Raw genomic sequence first — 16,537 nt, forward strand, 5'->3', positions numbered from 1 at the left:
GAACCGTGGGAAGAACAACATAAATAAGAGAAAGAAACTGAGAGAACAGAGTAATGCAAAAACCATTTACATCTACATTGTAATCACTAGAAAGTTTGAAAGAGAATGGCATTCTCTTCAGTGTCATTTGGAAAGGATGACAATGATCTAAAAACTAAAGTCTTCAAGGAATGAGTAAGAGTGGCCCTGGATGTTGGTAGAAAACTTGGAAAGAAGGGGAAATGGGTGGCAGAGGGTGATGATATGAGGTTCTGACCAGAGTTTTTTAGGGCAAGAGAGAAAGAGAATACTGTAGAAGTGACAAGAAGGAAGATCATCTAACCATCCACGAGGAGCAGCCTTCAAGAGGCATGAGAGAGAGAGCCACCACTTTTGAATAGACAGTCAAAGGAGCAATGTCATCAGGGAGAGCAAGATTTCAGATAAAGTTAAAAGGTGAAGGAAGCATTCAGTGAATAGATGGAAGTTACAGGAGACTCTACTGATGACTGATGGTGAGTTTTAGAGGAAACACTGGGAAGGTTTTAAGAGTCAAATATGAATAGAGATGTCAGAAAATGGGCATCTGGATTGGTATTAATCAGAGAGGCCTGAGTTTCTGTAGGTGAGTGTCATAAACAAGGCCCTGGGGCATGAGCAGATTAGATCTCAGTCTCCAGATATGTGGTGCTGGTGAGACAATGAATGTTGGGGATGGGAATGCAAGGAGGAGATCCTTGTAGGGGTATCTGGCTTCTGCTTGGATGTGGACACATAAAATGTGAACAGTTCTATTTATTTATTTTATTTTATTATTTTACTTTAGCTGTTTACTATATCCAGCATTTCTCCCCATGTTATCCCCCTCACCCTCCCCACCCCCTACTGTCCCTCCCCTATCCCTCCACAACTGCCCCCAATGTGTGATGCTCCTCTCCCTGAGTCCACTTGTTCTCATTGTTCAACACCCACCCATGAGTGAGAACATGTGGTATTTGGTTTTCTGTTCTTGTGTCAGTTTTCTGAGAATGATGGCTTCCACATTCATCCAAGTCCCTACAAAGGACACGAACTCATCATTTTTTATGGCTGTGTAGTATTCCATGGTGTATATGTACCACATTTTCTTTGTCCAGTCTATCATTCATGGGCATTTGCGTTGGTTCCAGGTCTTTGCTATTGTACACAGGGCTGCAATGAACATACGTGTGCATGTGTCTTTATAGTAGAACGATTTATAGTTCTTTGGGTATATACCCAGTAATGGGATTGCTGGGTCAAATGGAATTCTATCTCTAGATCCTTGAGAAATCGCCACACTGTCTTCCACAATGGTTGAACTAATTTACACTCCCACCAACTGTGTAGGAGTGTTCTTATTTCTCTACATCCTCTCATTTGAGTTTGGGTTTGGCCATGTGAGGAGCATAAAGAGGGAAAGGAACAAAGTATATAGGGCAGTTGTTTTCATTATGAACCATGGAGTCTGAGCTGACCTTCAAGAAGGGAGCTGAGGCCATAAGGATGGAGGAAGGACAAAAAAAAAAAAAAAAATAGGCAATAGCATCAATGATAGTCTGGGTGGGGGAGGGTAGAAGAATGGCTGGAATTCGGAGGAGATTTGAGGGAATAAATTAGAAAAAGAGTCAGTGGTCAGAGAACAGACTATTTAAAATTAAAATTTTTTAAAATGTTTGCAGTTATTAACAATATCAAGATTTACAGGGGTTCTTAAATTTTTTGTTTAATGCACCCCTTTAGTGGTCTGTGGATGTTTGAAAAAACTAAGAATAATGCTCTTACTACATGCATAAAATATAATACATAGAGTTTTTTAAAAAAAACCTATTATATTGAAATGCATTTATAAAAGTATCAAGAAACAAAATGTAATTACACATTAAAATAGTATGCTTATTAACACATTAAATAACATGGTCTAGGAGCAGATTTAAGAAACGCATTATTGAAGTAATACTTCAACAGCTGAAACATATGAGAATATGATTTTTTTGGTGACAGTAATATGTGATCTAAATTCATATATTTTAAAATGTCAAATTTCAGTTAGAAATTCATGAAAATTATAATGTATTTTTTTTAACCATCCCAGTTTCAGAAACCCCTCAAATTCAAATTCACGCCGAAATCTGTGAATTCCTGTCTAGATTGTGAGTGAGTGGCTGAGTGGCTGAGTCAGAACACAGGACAAGATTATCAGAAAAGAAAAGTTAGATAAATTAAGAGGCTAGGGCATCGGATAGACTGTCTGGATGTTGATATCCTAAAAGTGCACAACTTCTAGGCACATCTGGATTCTAAGTTATCTCCTATGGGCTAAAGGTCTTGAGGAGTCAGTCCCTGTGATCTGCCATACCCTGACTCTTCGTGCATCTTCCGTAACCTTCAATACCCTTCCCTCGTCTTACTTCTCCTGGCCATGTGACCCAAGACTGGTTATTTGCTTTTGAGCCCATTTTTAAGAAAAAGAAGTGAGAGTCAAGTATGCTGGCCCTGAAATGGAAGGTTATAGGAGAAAGGCTACTGGCTGGAGGATCTCATACTCTTGGAATTGTTCTAAAATATTTATTTTCTTTTGGTCTGGATCATTTGCAGAAGGTGTATATAAAAACTGCCTCTGGAATGTCCTTTGCACTGTTCTTACACTGTGAATAATCTGAGAAACCAGGCTTCTAGCCTTACCCAACTATGGGAATTACTTTGAGACCTAAATGTTCCTTCATAAATCGCTAAATCTGGTCCCTAATGCAGTATCGAATAGACCATTTTAATATGTTGACATATCACTTTCCAGTTTAAGTGTTTTATATTCCCTTTTATTATGGCATTAAAGGCTTCCAGTTTTATTTATGAGAAATTTCAAGGGTTTTATTTTTAACAATCACAAAGTCACTTTCTCTTCTAAATGGTTTTCAAATTTATGATACAGTGAATAAGTGTCAAACCTCAGGAGAGAAAATTGAAAACCCAACTCTTTCTCAGAACATACAGTTGTCTTTACATTTTCCTAAGAGGTTTACAAATTTCAACATAGCCTATAATGTTTCAAAGCAAAGTGAATTTTGAAGTTTTGTTTTGATGCTTGATGCATATGTCTATTAAGTCAATTAAAACAATCCAATTATCTTTATGTGTTGCTCTTATTTCAGGAGAGAACATAAAGTAATATCCTATTATTTGGGGTTGGGGGTAGGTGTATCTTAGTTCATCCTTAGGAAGAGATGAGATATCTTAATGTAATTATTTTATGTCATTAGTAAATCAACATTCATAGAATAATACAAAATTAGGCTAACTAATAATTAAAACTCTTCATATAAGATACATCATTGTAAAAGATTATCCATTTTCTCTTGACTAATTCATGCAAATATCATAAAATTGGTCCAAACTTTACAACTAATTTTCTCAAACCTTGGTATTATGCATACACATGAAGAGAAACACATTACTGTATAGTAAAACTAAAATTTCGCTGATACCCAATACTCAGAAAAATAACACCATCTTTTAACAAAGGTATCTCTCTTAGAACTATGGTTCATTCTCTGAAAATCCTTCACCATAATTGCATTTTCCAAAAATAATTAAGTAATTCCTTTAATTTCTGCCCTCCTTTTCCAAAGCACTCATTATATATGAGAGTTCCTCCTCATGCTAGCTTCCTGTTTTAGTTCCTTCAGGAATATTCTTTCCAGATTCTATCTTCCCAGTATAACATTCTAAATTTAGAATACATCACTAAATGCAGCTCTTTGAGGTGAAGGGTTTGTCTCATAGATTTCAAAATTGTGGAGTAACTGAATGATAAAACAAAAACATTTACAGTTTTTTATGTCAGTAATGATGTAAACCAATCCTTAAATATTCCTACTTGACTACTTAAATATTCTTTAACAGTGATAGAGGCAAATAATATATTTTTAAAGGATAAACCTGTGTTTACCTAATTTCGTCTTCTCTCTTTTCTCTAAGAGTGTATTCTTCCTATGTCTTTGTTCGCTTACCTCATTATTTAACTTTGAACATCATGCAAAAAATCTTTCTCCCTCTGCTTCTTTGCTAATACACTCTACATATTTTGTTCTGATATTATTCACTCATCCAAGGAAGGTTTTCTCAATCCAGATCAGCAGTGAATCCTGATCACTTTGAGCAATTGTAGAAATGATATTTAACTAGTTTAAGGATAGACTTTTGACACAGTTCTGAACATTATAGGGAATGTTTTTCTGAGAAGATTCTGTGAAAGGCTGGGCTGCTTTTTAAGATGGAGCTTCAAAAGAGACAGACCCTCTTCTTTCTTGGAAAATACAGGGTCTGTGTGATTCCTGACACTTCGGCAGACTCTTGCAACCATAGAGAGGACAAGCCTTAGAATGAAGCTGAGGCCTCTCAAGTGGAGAAATGGGGAAAAACTCTTCTTTAATTATATTTTTGAGACACTGATTCCACAAGGGCTTTCTTAAGCAATTTTGAGTTGAGAGTTTGTTACTAACAGCTGAAAATATTCTAATTGATACTGAGTCTGTTCAGCAATTTCAATTATTCTTTAACTGGAAGTAATAAATCCTTGTTTTCCTTCATCTCCACTTATATTAACCACATAATTTGCCAACTTTGGGCAACACCAACAAACATCTGCTCTATCTCTATTTCCTCCATCCCCATCCAGGCTGGTATGCTTTGCAAACAAAGTTATATAATTATGCCAGTTGGTTCTTTCACAAGTTTATGTCATCTGACCTCAGCTGCTTGCTTAGTTTTGTTAGATGATTCTCTTTTCGTCTCTTTCCACATGGATATCTCATAGTCATATTGAACTTAGCATGTCAAAATTTGAACTATTCCTTAATTTCACATATTTTCAGTAGATGATTCTGTTTTAATACATAATTCTGCTGATTGTTTCAGTAGATGATTGTGCTGGTCTGTCTAAATCCTTAAAGTTCTGCCAAATCCATTTCACATACTTCATAAAATGATCGGAAAATACTGTTGAGTCTTCCTCCATATAAATCCTGAACATAACTGCCTCCCACTTCCACTCTTACTACACTAGTCAAAGATATCTTCACCTCTTGCTTGGACTGTCACCTAACTGATCTCCCTGTTTGCAGAGATTCTCAGAGATTTTTACCACCATTCATGAGATTTATATTTCCCTTCAAAAAAGAGGTTGAGATGCTCTATTGTAAAATATAAATGTGATTATGTCACTTCCCACCTTAAAATGGTTCAGTAGCTTCTCATCACCTTTAGGATAAAATTTAAAGTCCTTAATCAGAACCTATAAACCTCTCTGATTCAGATTCACCTGTGTCTTCCCCATGGCTTCCTTGGCCCCAGCCATACTGTTATCTTTGCCGTACTGGTCTCAGGGCTTTTGTACTGTTCTGGTGAGAATACATTTTCTTCCCTCCAGAAAACTTCTTCAACTTTTCTCTCACTTCCTTCCATTTTTTTCCCCAGTATTTCCTTATCAGAATAAGCCCTTCCCCAGCGCTCTTAGCGAATAAGCCCTTCCCCAGCGCTCTTAGTGAAAACAGATGTCCTTGTTCTCTCCCACCTCTCTCTATCTTCCTCAGCTTACCTCCAGATATTATCACTACCTGACAAAACTTTATGTATCCTTATATATTATTTATTTTGCCTTCTTGCTTTAAAATGTAAGTTCTATGAGGTTTACTTAGAGAAATAAGATTTCACCCACACTATTTTGTCAAAGTTGCTCTCTTAAAACTACCAATGACCTTTGTTTGAGCAGAATTTTGTCCCTGCTAAATATATATATCGAAGTTCTAACCCCCTAGTAGCTCAGAAAGTGACTGCATTTGGGATAGGGTCTTTCAGTAGATAATTAAGGTGAGAATGGGTCTAATTCAATATAAATGGAGTCCTTATAAGAAGGGGAAAGTAGAAGTCACATACACACACACACACAGATACACAGATACACACAGTCTTACATACTCTCTCTCTCTCTCTGAGGGAAGACCATGGGAAGAAGACATGGCCATCTACAAGCCAAGGAGAGGGGCCTTAGAAGACACCAACCCCACCAACACCTTTATATAGCCTCCAGAATTGTGAGAAAATACATTCCTGTTGTTTAAGCCTCACAGGCTGTGGTACTATCATGGCAGCCCTAGAAAACTAATACACAGACTTCCAAAATGCCAAACTAACTATTCTTTACTCAGCTTCTTCAACCTCCTTTTGACTTTTGCCACTTTAAAATAAATTATGCAAATTAGTAATTTTTAAAACTTTAATTATTTTTGAGACAGAATCTTGCTCTGTTGCCCAGGCTGGAGTGCAGTGGTGCTATCTTGGCTCACTGCAATCTCTGCCTCCTGAGTTCAAGAGATTCTCCTGCCCCAGCCTCCCGAGTAGCAGGGATTACAGGCATGCACCACCATGCCCAGCTAATTTTTGCATTTTTAGTAGAGATGGGAATTTACCACTTTGGTCAGGCTTGTCTCACTCCTGAGCTCAAGTGATCCACATGTTTCAGAGGTAATTTAAATGTAAGTTACCTGTCAACCTACAACTATCTAGGCTAGCTTTATATACTTGAATGTTCAAATTAACCCCATGAAAAATAGTGTAAAGGAAAACAAAATATTTGCTTATTTTAAGATGATTAAAGAGACAGCATGTCGATTGTGTCTTAATCACAGCCCAAATTTAATAATGTATGAATTGAATTTAAACATCCTACTATCCTCCTGTCCCTCTTATACTGCAAGACTTAGGAAGTGGAGAAGGGAGCACATAAGTAGTGATGGAGTTAAACATGTAAAAGTTCCACCCAAAAAATGGTTTCCTAGAGTTTCTTCTTCTGCTACTGGGCAGAAGAGGACAAAGTAAAACAACAAAATGTGTTTTTCATCACAGTGTTTAAGTCAGTGGGTTGGTTATATAGTTTAACTTAATAGCTTGGAGTTTACAAAAATAGTAGGTTAAATATTCAGATTACATCATCTGTGGTAACATCAGGATAAATTACAGATTTATTAGAAGACAAAATATACAAAATGAATATATAGTAACTTTAAATCAAATGGAAAAGATGCCCCGCTCTTTTAGAATCTATCCTGGACATCCACCACTGCCTTCTTTCCAGTCCAAGGCATCATTATCTTTTAATCTTTATATGGAAATAACCTTGTACTTCATCTCTTTACATCTTATTCCCCTGCTATACATATTTTCCACAGTCACCAACATGATTTTTCAAGTGAGAAAATCTGATCACATTACTCCTACCTTACAAATTTTAAATGACTACTTCTTTCCCTAGAAAAATATTCAGATTCTAAAATGTTCTGAAAAGACTTTCTTGATTCAGCTATCTATAGTCTATTTAAAACTAAAAAGAAAAATAGACTTAAAATATGCATGTTCACTATGAATAATTAAATATGTGCTTCTCTGTGTATATTTATTTATGACCAAGGATTTTTGTCAATTGATATTCTAAAATTTATAGAAAATATGTAGTAATCCAAATTACCTTACTGAAAATACTCAAAATAGTATAGTTATATATATATACACACACTTTATTTGCTCACAATAATTTATTAAAAATGGTTTTTAAAAAGCAATATAGAATTTATTAGAGATAGTGTGCATGTGGCGAAACATTTGTGGTGTTACATTTGCCTTGATATGCACTACAAATATTCAATAAAGAATAAGTTATTAAAGCAATAGATAACAGTGTTCAAGTCAGAGAGAAGTGCAGTTACAGATAACATATCTAAAAAGATTTCTAAATTATGTCTAAAAGGAAGTCTTAATTTTTTTAGGAATCAAATTTGTGGATCAACACATGACATAATATAATTCATATACCTAATGGGGAAGTATATCAGTTTTCTAGAGATGAAAACTATAGTTTTAAGTTACCCACATTATTCTTGTTAGTGAGCTTTTCTCTATACATAAATCATGAATCAATTCAACAGTTACTTATCAAAACCCTGCTACGTGCCAGATTAGTTCCCTAAGTGCTGGAGATTCAAAGGTTGACTGAGGCAAACAAGAGCTTGCTCCCATGGAGCTTAGCTTCAAGTAAGGATGGAGATAGATGATAAACAAATAAAATTAATAAATAATTTTACATAGAAACTAATATTATGAAAAATGCTATGATATAAGGAAGTGCTTATGATTTAAAACAGTGCTATGATATTAGGAAGATTTACTCAGAATATGCCACTACCTTAACTGCTGGCCAAGTATAGAGCTCTTCTGAGGAGGTGACATCTGAACAGAAATAAGGATGAGAATGAACCTAACATGCCAAGATGCAGAGAATTCCAGGCAGAAAGAAGAATAAGCACAAGTGCCTCAGGGCAGGGATAACACTAGTGTATTCAAAAAGAGAAATGTCAATAGAGAAAGGGACAAAGCATTTAACTGAGGTGAAAGAGAGGGTGGATTATATAGACCACAATAGGCCACAGTAGGAAACGTAGATGTTACTTGTGAGCCATCTTTCTAAGAGGAGAGGAGTTACATGATTTGATTTGTGTTTTAAAAGATCCCTCTGTCTGTTGCATAGATAATAGGCCTTAGGCGGCCAACACTGGGGGGCAAGAGGATTATTCGAATTGCAGCAGGGCCAGGAACAGATGTTGAAATATATAAACCTTAGCACATTTTAAATATGTGAACTGTGACTGCTGTATTGTAGGCATTTAATGTCTATTTGTTGAATGAATGAGCAAATAGCATAATGCTTATAAACATTAAAATCTAGTAGTGTGTTATAATCCTGGCTACATGTTCTGGGCATGAAAACCAAAACAAAGGAAAGTACTAAGACTCTTTAAATTTAGAAGAAATCCTGTAATTTTTGTTTATATTTACACATTTTGCTCATTAAAATAATTTAAATGATTTGAAAATCCAAACTTAAGAATATTCTATAGTGGTATTATTCACCAAGCATCTAACATTTCATAATGTTAATTCTACAATTTCTTTGTGCACTTATGGTCTTATAAGAGATAAATAATAGAAATTTTGAAATCAATAAGAATGTTGTCCATTAATTGGCAAAAAAGAGAAAAATTTGAAAAATATCCTAAGTTTGAGATTTAAAAAAAAATACTCTATGTCTTCTATACATGAGCTATTTATATAGAAACATCAGATTACAACTGTGGTATGTGGAAGTCAACCCATGAAACCCCCAAAATCTAATTGTGAAATTTTTAGGAAATTTATGAGCATTGTGTTAAACATGTAATTATTCAAATAGAATTTATGTAAACTTAAATTTAAAAGCTTAAAACAAAGGTAAGACTCAGAAAAACATCAATTCTTAATTGTTTTACTATATTATAATGTCAGTGTTTTTGAGGTTCTCATTGTATCTGTATGGCGGCAATTACGTGTAATGATGTGCTACTGCACAACACTTCACAGCTCCACATTAAGTGACATCACTTGGGAATCTTGAAATCACACATGGTGAGAACATTTACACCACAGAAATTGGCAAACGTTGTAAACAGGGCTTTCCCCTCTCCCTAGTGATTCAACTGTTCAACATTTACCAGTTCCATTAGTGATAGCTAAACTGAGGCTACCATCACCACTACAGCATCTCTTGCTAAAAACCTCTAGTCTCAATCCCAGAAGCAGCTAGGTTCTCCTTTCCATGAGGAATGATGAACCAAGGGTGAGTACAAAGAGCAAAAGCTTGCTATGGCTGGCTTCTAGACAAGAGAAAGAAGGCCCAGGGTTCAAGAGCAATTTTTTTTAGTGATTTTGTGTTTTATATTCCTTGAAATAATGGGCATATTTCCCTCTAATTTCCTTTTGTGACATAGCTCCACTAAGTGTAAAACTATTGAAGGCATTGCAAAGTTCTGAATATAGAAAATGTTTCAAAACCGAAAAACAACATTACATTTTTTCCTGTCAGATTAGCAGTAACTAAAAAGAAAGTAACATTAGAGTGGTGCAGTGAGAAAAGCACTGATTGATAGAAAACAACAATAGGAATTTAAAGTAGTAAATGTTTTTGAAGAAATTTGGCAACCTCAAACACTTTGTCTTATATTTAAATTTAACCTGAAGAAAGATGAATTTATGAAAATGAACTCTAAAATTATTATATGATTAAAAAACTGTAATGAGTTTGCATATTTGTGTGAAAGAACATCATTTATAATTTTAAATAAAATTTACAAAATAAGTGGAAGCTGAAACTTGAAATTACATATATGAACAGAGTGACTATAAATAAATTCAACTAAGCATTAACAGTAGCTATTTTAGGGTATTTGGAACATGATTCTTTTTTTTTTTCACAACTCTATAATTACTATATTTCCTGAAAAGACAAAAATGATGATTAAACTAAAAAATTCAAAGTTTTATTTGGATTTGAAAGGAATGTATATATGTATTGTGGCAAATTTCACAAAAACATGGCATACAATTGAAGCCAGCATTTATTAAATACTCCAGCATTGTGTTAAAGGATTTCTTGTTGGTTTAATATATAGAATGTTCATTTATTTAGATCAAATCACCAAACTTTCTTTTCTTTTTTTTTAATTTAACTTTTATTTTTATTTTAAGTTCAGGGGTCCATGTGCAGATTTATGATACAGGTAAACTTGTGTCATGGGATTTGTTGTACAGATTAACCCAATATTCTTATAAATTATTTGTTATCATGTTTGATTCAGGATCTTCTAGTATTTCACAGCCTCTCATACATTTCTCAAATTTAGTATAAACTATATCGTGCATATAGAATGAGAAAAAGTATATCAAAAATTAAATAACAGAATGCTGCACATCAAAAAAAATGACTGCCTCAAATATATTTATTTCTAAATCAAAGTTGTCAGAAATAAAATTTGTAGAAAAGGAATAGATAAGATAAAGAAAAAAGGCAAAGGGGCTATAATTTAGTGTTTTTCTATTTTATTAATAATATGTAAAATGAAAGAAAGTTAGAAGAGTATTAAAAATAGCCCAGTGTATTTCCTTTTGATATGAGAAGGTTGGTTATTATTAAATAATAGCCTAGTATTATAAATTATGTCATTTTAATTGTACTTTTTATTTGAAAATTGTGCTTATTTGAATGTGAAAATAATTGACAAAAGATTAAATATATTCAAGGTGAGCAACATGAAGATTTGATATATATTGTGTAATGATTACCACAATCAAATTAACTAATACATCCCATACTGTACATTGGATCCCAAAAACTGGTTCATCTTATGTCTGAAAGATTTAAATGACATCCAGATATTAATCAACAAGTATGTGGTATGTCACAGACTTACTTTTGTGACTCATAAGGGAAGAAATACCAAGTTTCAGGGCATCCTTGATATGTTAAATCTACTTCAGAAAATACAAACATTGGTGTGAATATCAGGCTTATCCTAACCTTGGTAATCCATAGGGTGTAGAAACTCACAAATACTTAGTTGCAATGTGTCTTAAATGACTCACCTGAAATTTTGACTTGAGACACCACTCCATCTCCTCCATCACTGTGTGCGCGAACCTCCACAACATATTCTCCATCTCTGGGTATCGGGACTTCTATGGAGTGTTTGTGAGTTGAATACAGCTTGCCATCATGCTGGCCATCAGGTCTGTAGAGTACCTTATCAAATACAGATATGTAAATATGCAGTAAAATCATAATAATGAGCCAGTGCCCTAACACTAAAACCAGAATAAAAATGTTTACACTTTTATTAACAAAAATTAATAAGTTTAAAACCAGAGGAAAAAAAAATTTTAAACTAGAAGAAAAAGTGTTATTTTCAATTCACAATAATTGATTTTTGCAAGTTTTTAGGGCTATCCAAGGAGATGTGACTTAAGCATCTGAATTTTATTTTTTGAGATGACCCAAAACAAAAATATGGAAAGAATGTGCCTTTTTAAGAAAAAAGTCCAAAATGAGGACTTTTTAAATATATTGAAATGGACTGAAAATTGTCTCTCAATTTTTATGTTTACCGTTTTCCACAAAATTTGGTATTCAGTGAAAAATGTGATAGTGTATGATATAAAGACTATATTTAAAATAAGCTTTTCTCTTTTTTTGTTCATTTATAAACAGTAACTTAATTTATCAAAGAGTTTGCTGGGTGCAGGGCAACACTATCATGATCATTGCCAAACAAAAATGGTTTCATTCTCTCTCCTCCTTAAGCTTTGATTATTTTATTCTATCTTTAAAGTATTCTGTTTATCTTAATCTTTTGACATAGCATTTTGCTGAAATTCATTAAAAACAAGTTTTTTCCATTTAAAAATGTATCATGGCACTATGTCATCTGATTCTGCTCTACAACTATTAAATAGAATAAAAAATCTGAATAGGGCTGTAATCCCAGCACTTTGGGAAGTCAAGGCAGGTGGATCATTTGCGGTCAGGAGTTCGAGACCAGCCTGGCCAACATGCCGAAACCCTGTCTCTACTAAAAATACAGAAATTAGCCAGGCTTTGAGGTTGGCACCTATAATCCCAGGTACTCAGGAGGCTGAGGCAGGAGAATCACTTGATCCAGGAAGCAGAGGTTGCGTGAACCAAGGTTGCACATCTGCACTCCAGCCTAGGTGACAGAGTGAGATTCTATCTTTTAAAAAAAAAAAGGGGGGGTGGTGGCTTGAATGGGTTTCACTAGAACAGCAAAAATTGAAAACATTAATCATCGCTATTTTTAAGAATGAAGTTTGTGTAACTAATGATCTCGTGATCTTTTATATACCTTATATCCTGTCACTGTAGATTCATTTGATAGTGCAACGACATGATCCCAGGTGATTATATAGCGTGAACCAGACCTTACTGAACTGATGATCCTTGGAGGCTGGCTAGGAGCTGTGAAAAGTAGTAATAATGTAATCAGTGGTCACCAAATATCCAATCTCAGTTCTGCATACTCTACTGCATCAGGTATTGTAATGCTGATGATAGTAGAACTGACACCACCACCATCTAATTTTAATAAGTGTTTGATATATGCCAGGCACTATGCTAACCACTTTACATCCATGAGTCCATTTAATGTACTCCATGGCCCTGTGAGCTAGGTAATATGACTGTCTTTTATTCTCTTCTCATCATGTTCCACTCAGGTTTCTTTCTCTACTAGTCTTTGGAAACTGCTGTTTACAAGGTTATTAATCACCTCCACTCGGCTAAATCGAATGTCACTTGTTTATTCTTTTTTAAATTTAACATTTCTGGAGTATTTCACAGAACTGACCATCTTCTTTCATGAATCTCTCATTTTTTCTTAAATTCAGATCCTAACAACTGGGTTTTCTTTCTACCTCATGGACTGCTCCTTCTCATTATTCATGTTTAGCTGGCTCCCTCTGTCAACTTGTAACTGTTGGATGACTTAGGACTTGATCTATGCACCCTTTTCTACTCTCTCTGTGGATCTTCCCTAAGTACTGACAGCTAGGCCCATGGCTTTAAATATTCAAAGTTCTGTCTCTAGCCTTAATCTCTTTTAACCTGTAGACATATGTGGCTAGAAGTCTCGGTATCTCGGCAGATATCAGCCTATCTCTACTTGAATGTCTAAAAGATTTCTCAAATGTAATATAATTAAATGTAATACATTTCTCAAATGTAATATAATGTCAAGTATCCTGAAATCTTTCTCCATTGAGTCTGCCATTGTCAGTAAATGCACAACCAACCCCCCTAGTTTCTCAAGCAAAAATTTGGTAGTCTCTCATCCCACTCATTGCCAACATCCATATTAGCAAGTTGTTAACTCTGCCTCCAGATAACTTTCCACTTCTATCTCCATTATCACTTAGTGCTAGCCACTATCCGTTCTCTCCTTGACTGCTGAAATAGTTTCTGACTTGGCTTTTCTGCTTTCACTGTTAACCCACTACAATCCATTTTCTGTCCAGAAGCCAGAATAATTTTTTAAAAATGACATCATAAATTATATATAACTCTGTTTTAAAATCTTTCAATGGCTTTTTATCATGTTTAGAAAGAACTCAAACTCATCACAATTACTTAGAAAGTCCTCCATAATTGGGCCCCAGAACTCCTCCTCCTCCTTACTCAGAACCTATGCCTGGGACCCACTGGCCTGGAACACGTAAAACATTTCAAGCAATCTCCGCCTTAAGGTTTTGTACTACTTAGTATGCAGAGACCTTAAGGCTCTGTCTAAAGCTCTTCACGTAGTGGGTTCATCTTTTCACTTACCACTCAAATCTTAGCTTAACTGGCATCTTCTCAAAGAGGCCTTTCCTGGCCACCCAATCAGAATTTCACTTTCATCTAAATGTCCATTTATTCACTTTGTTGCCCTGTCATCTGCTATAATCCCACTTCCTTATTTGTCAGAGTTTTTGTTTGTTTGATGTTTCTGTCTCCTTCCATTAGCTTGTAAACCATGTGAGAAAAGCATCTTGGACTGGTTTGATCCCTTTTTTATCCTCACCATCTAGAATAGTGCTGAGTACATAGCATATTTTTGGTGAATGAATAAATACATGAACAAATAGAAAAAGAACAAAGAAATGCATGCTCCTTTTACAAATTAGAAAACTGAGGTTTAAATAGGTAATTGATCTCTTGTCATACATTTAGCAAGTGGCAGAGACAGATCTCAAAGACATGTCTGACACCAAATTCTGGCTCTTGCCACTACATCTGTCATCTCCTTGGGAGAGTCTCTGTCCCAAAGTGAATTTCATAAATTTGCAAACTCTAATGGTAATTACATCTTCAGATTCTTGAGACATTCCCTAGAGTCCTGCATACAAATTCTCCTTTTTTATATATTCAACTTTGGTTCAAGAACAGAGATATCAAAATGAATCCAGAGAGATTAGAATGACCTGAAAGTGAGCAGGGATGGGGGTAGTGTTTTATGAACCACATAAAACAGCACTAGAACATACAGCAGTAAGAGAATAAGCATAGTGCTCCACATTTAACATGCACTGACATTTAACATACAATGCATTTAACATATGATGACAGAGGTCTATAAATTAAAGCATGTAAAAAGCAAAATTTTAGTTTTCACGTGCTGTTGATGTACTCTTATGAAAACAATGTTTAAATTAATAAATACAGGATGAAGACAAGTTAATGGCACAAAATTTGAGAGCACAGCCTTTACAAAAGGGCAGTTCTCTAATTTTATTTCTATAATGGAATATTTAATGTATGAAGGTATTTTTCGCATTTTATCATCATCTATAGTAACTCATGTTTTGAGTTTTGTGTGGCTGTAAAGGATATCATTGAAAAATGTGGTCAGGTAGCTAGCTAGGAAATTTCCTTCAAATGTACTCATATCATGATGGAATCAAATGGTAGTTTTTGACAAGTCTAAAAACAAAATGTGAAACTCACGTGCTTTCTTGGTGAAAGCCTCAATCATGTCACTTGGAGGTCCACACCCTGCACTATTGCAGGCCCCAACTTCTATAAAATACTGGGTGTCTGGCAGAAGGTTCTCCAGCCTGGCCGAGTACTCTTGGCTGGTGACTTGAACTCTGTTTGCAGCTTCTTCTCTGTCATGGGCAGCCCAGTACCGAATCTGCAAACATTCAGGATGAGTTATATTCTGCCATGATTTAGACTCTTCAGTTGTGAAAAGTTCTCTTCAGCTACTTCTGTTACCATTGGTGTTGGCTGATCATCATAATTTCAAATCCTTTTTAATGATACATACCCATCTATCAGCTTTAGAATATAGTAGGGCACCCAGGGCAGAAATGATTAAAGATGCCAAAAGCAAATCAAAGTCTCACTTCATTGCCCAAAATATTTTTACATTGACTGAAAAATAAAAAATCCCCAAAACTTTGCAGCAGACTTAACTTTCAAAATATAAAAGTGGTCTCCATTTGGACATATTTGCCACAGTAATTTTTATCATTTATTTCCCGTTTTACTTCTGTTTGCATGATTTCAAACTTGTTCTGACCCATTCTTAAAGCAGTTGGAGCAGAATATAATTTTTCTCGATAAAAATAGTCACTATGTGGCCTAAAACATGCTAAAGTAACACTTTCTTCTAGCTCCATTCAGAAGTAAGTCGTTATTTCCTTTGAACCCATATATAAGCTAGATATCAAAGAAATACATCTAATAATTGGATAAACTGTCACTTATTTACCTGTAAAGTAATTTTTTAAAAAATGTTATCAGTTTTGTGATTAGAAATGATTGCTTTTGCCATATAATTACAGGATTTCTTTTCCTTTAAAGTTTAAGAAAAGTTATGGATTATAATTTTAATTCTTTAAATAAAGGCTGTTTTTTTGCATCAAAAATTTATAATTAAGGTATGAATAGAATGAAAAAATAGATATTTTAGAAGCCCTGTCTATAAAATAATAGGATTACAACTTCACAGTTAACCAAAATGCCTAGATTAAAATGTCTAATAAAATCCTGCACTTTTTATTTACATAAACATGTATGAAACCATTATGAAATGCAACAGGATGGCTCAAATTCACTTGGCAAAAG

General features: G+C 34.6%; 1 protein-coding gene across 3 annotated transcripts in view; it reads right to left on the reverse strand.

The window, feature by feature from the left end:
- CNTN1 (contactin 1) overlaps window positions 1–16,537 on the reverse strand; it is a 385,274-nt gene that overhangs the window by 28,978 nt on the left and 339,759 nt on the right. For all 3 annotated transcript variants that reach the window (XM_012465626.2, XM_064369834.1, XM_012465627.2), the window contains 3 exons: window positions 15,413–15,599; window positions 12,777–12,889; window positions 11,503–11,659 (listed from right to left, as the gene is read on the reverse strand). In XM_012465626.2, the coding sequence (XP_012321049.1) occupies window positions 11,503–11,659; window positions 12,777–12,889; window positions 15,413–15,599 (457 nt within the window). The remainder of the gene's footprint in view (window positions 1–11,502; window positions 11,660–12,776; window positions 12,890–15,412; window positions 15,600–16,537) is intronic.

Source organism: Aotus nancymaae, unplaced genomic scaffold (assembly GCF_030222135.1).
Source record: "Aotus nancymaae isolate 86718 unplaced genomic scaffold, 86718_ANA_hifiasm-v0.15.2.pri h1tg000092l, whole genome shotgun sequence".
In the NCBI taxonomy this organism is placed as follows: Eukaryota; Metazoa; Chordata; class Mammalia; order Primates; family Aotidae; genus Aotus; species Aotus nancymaae.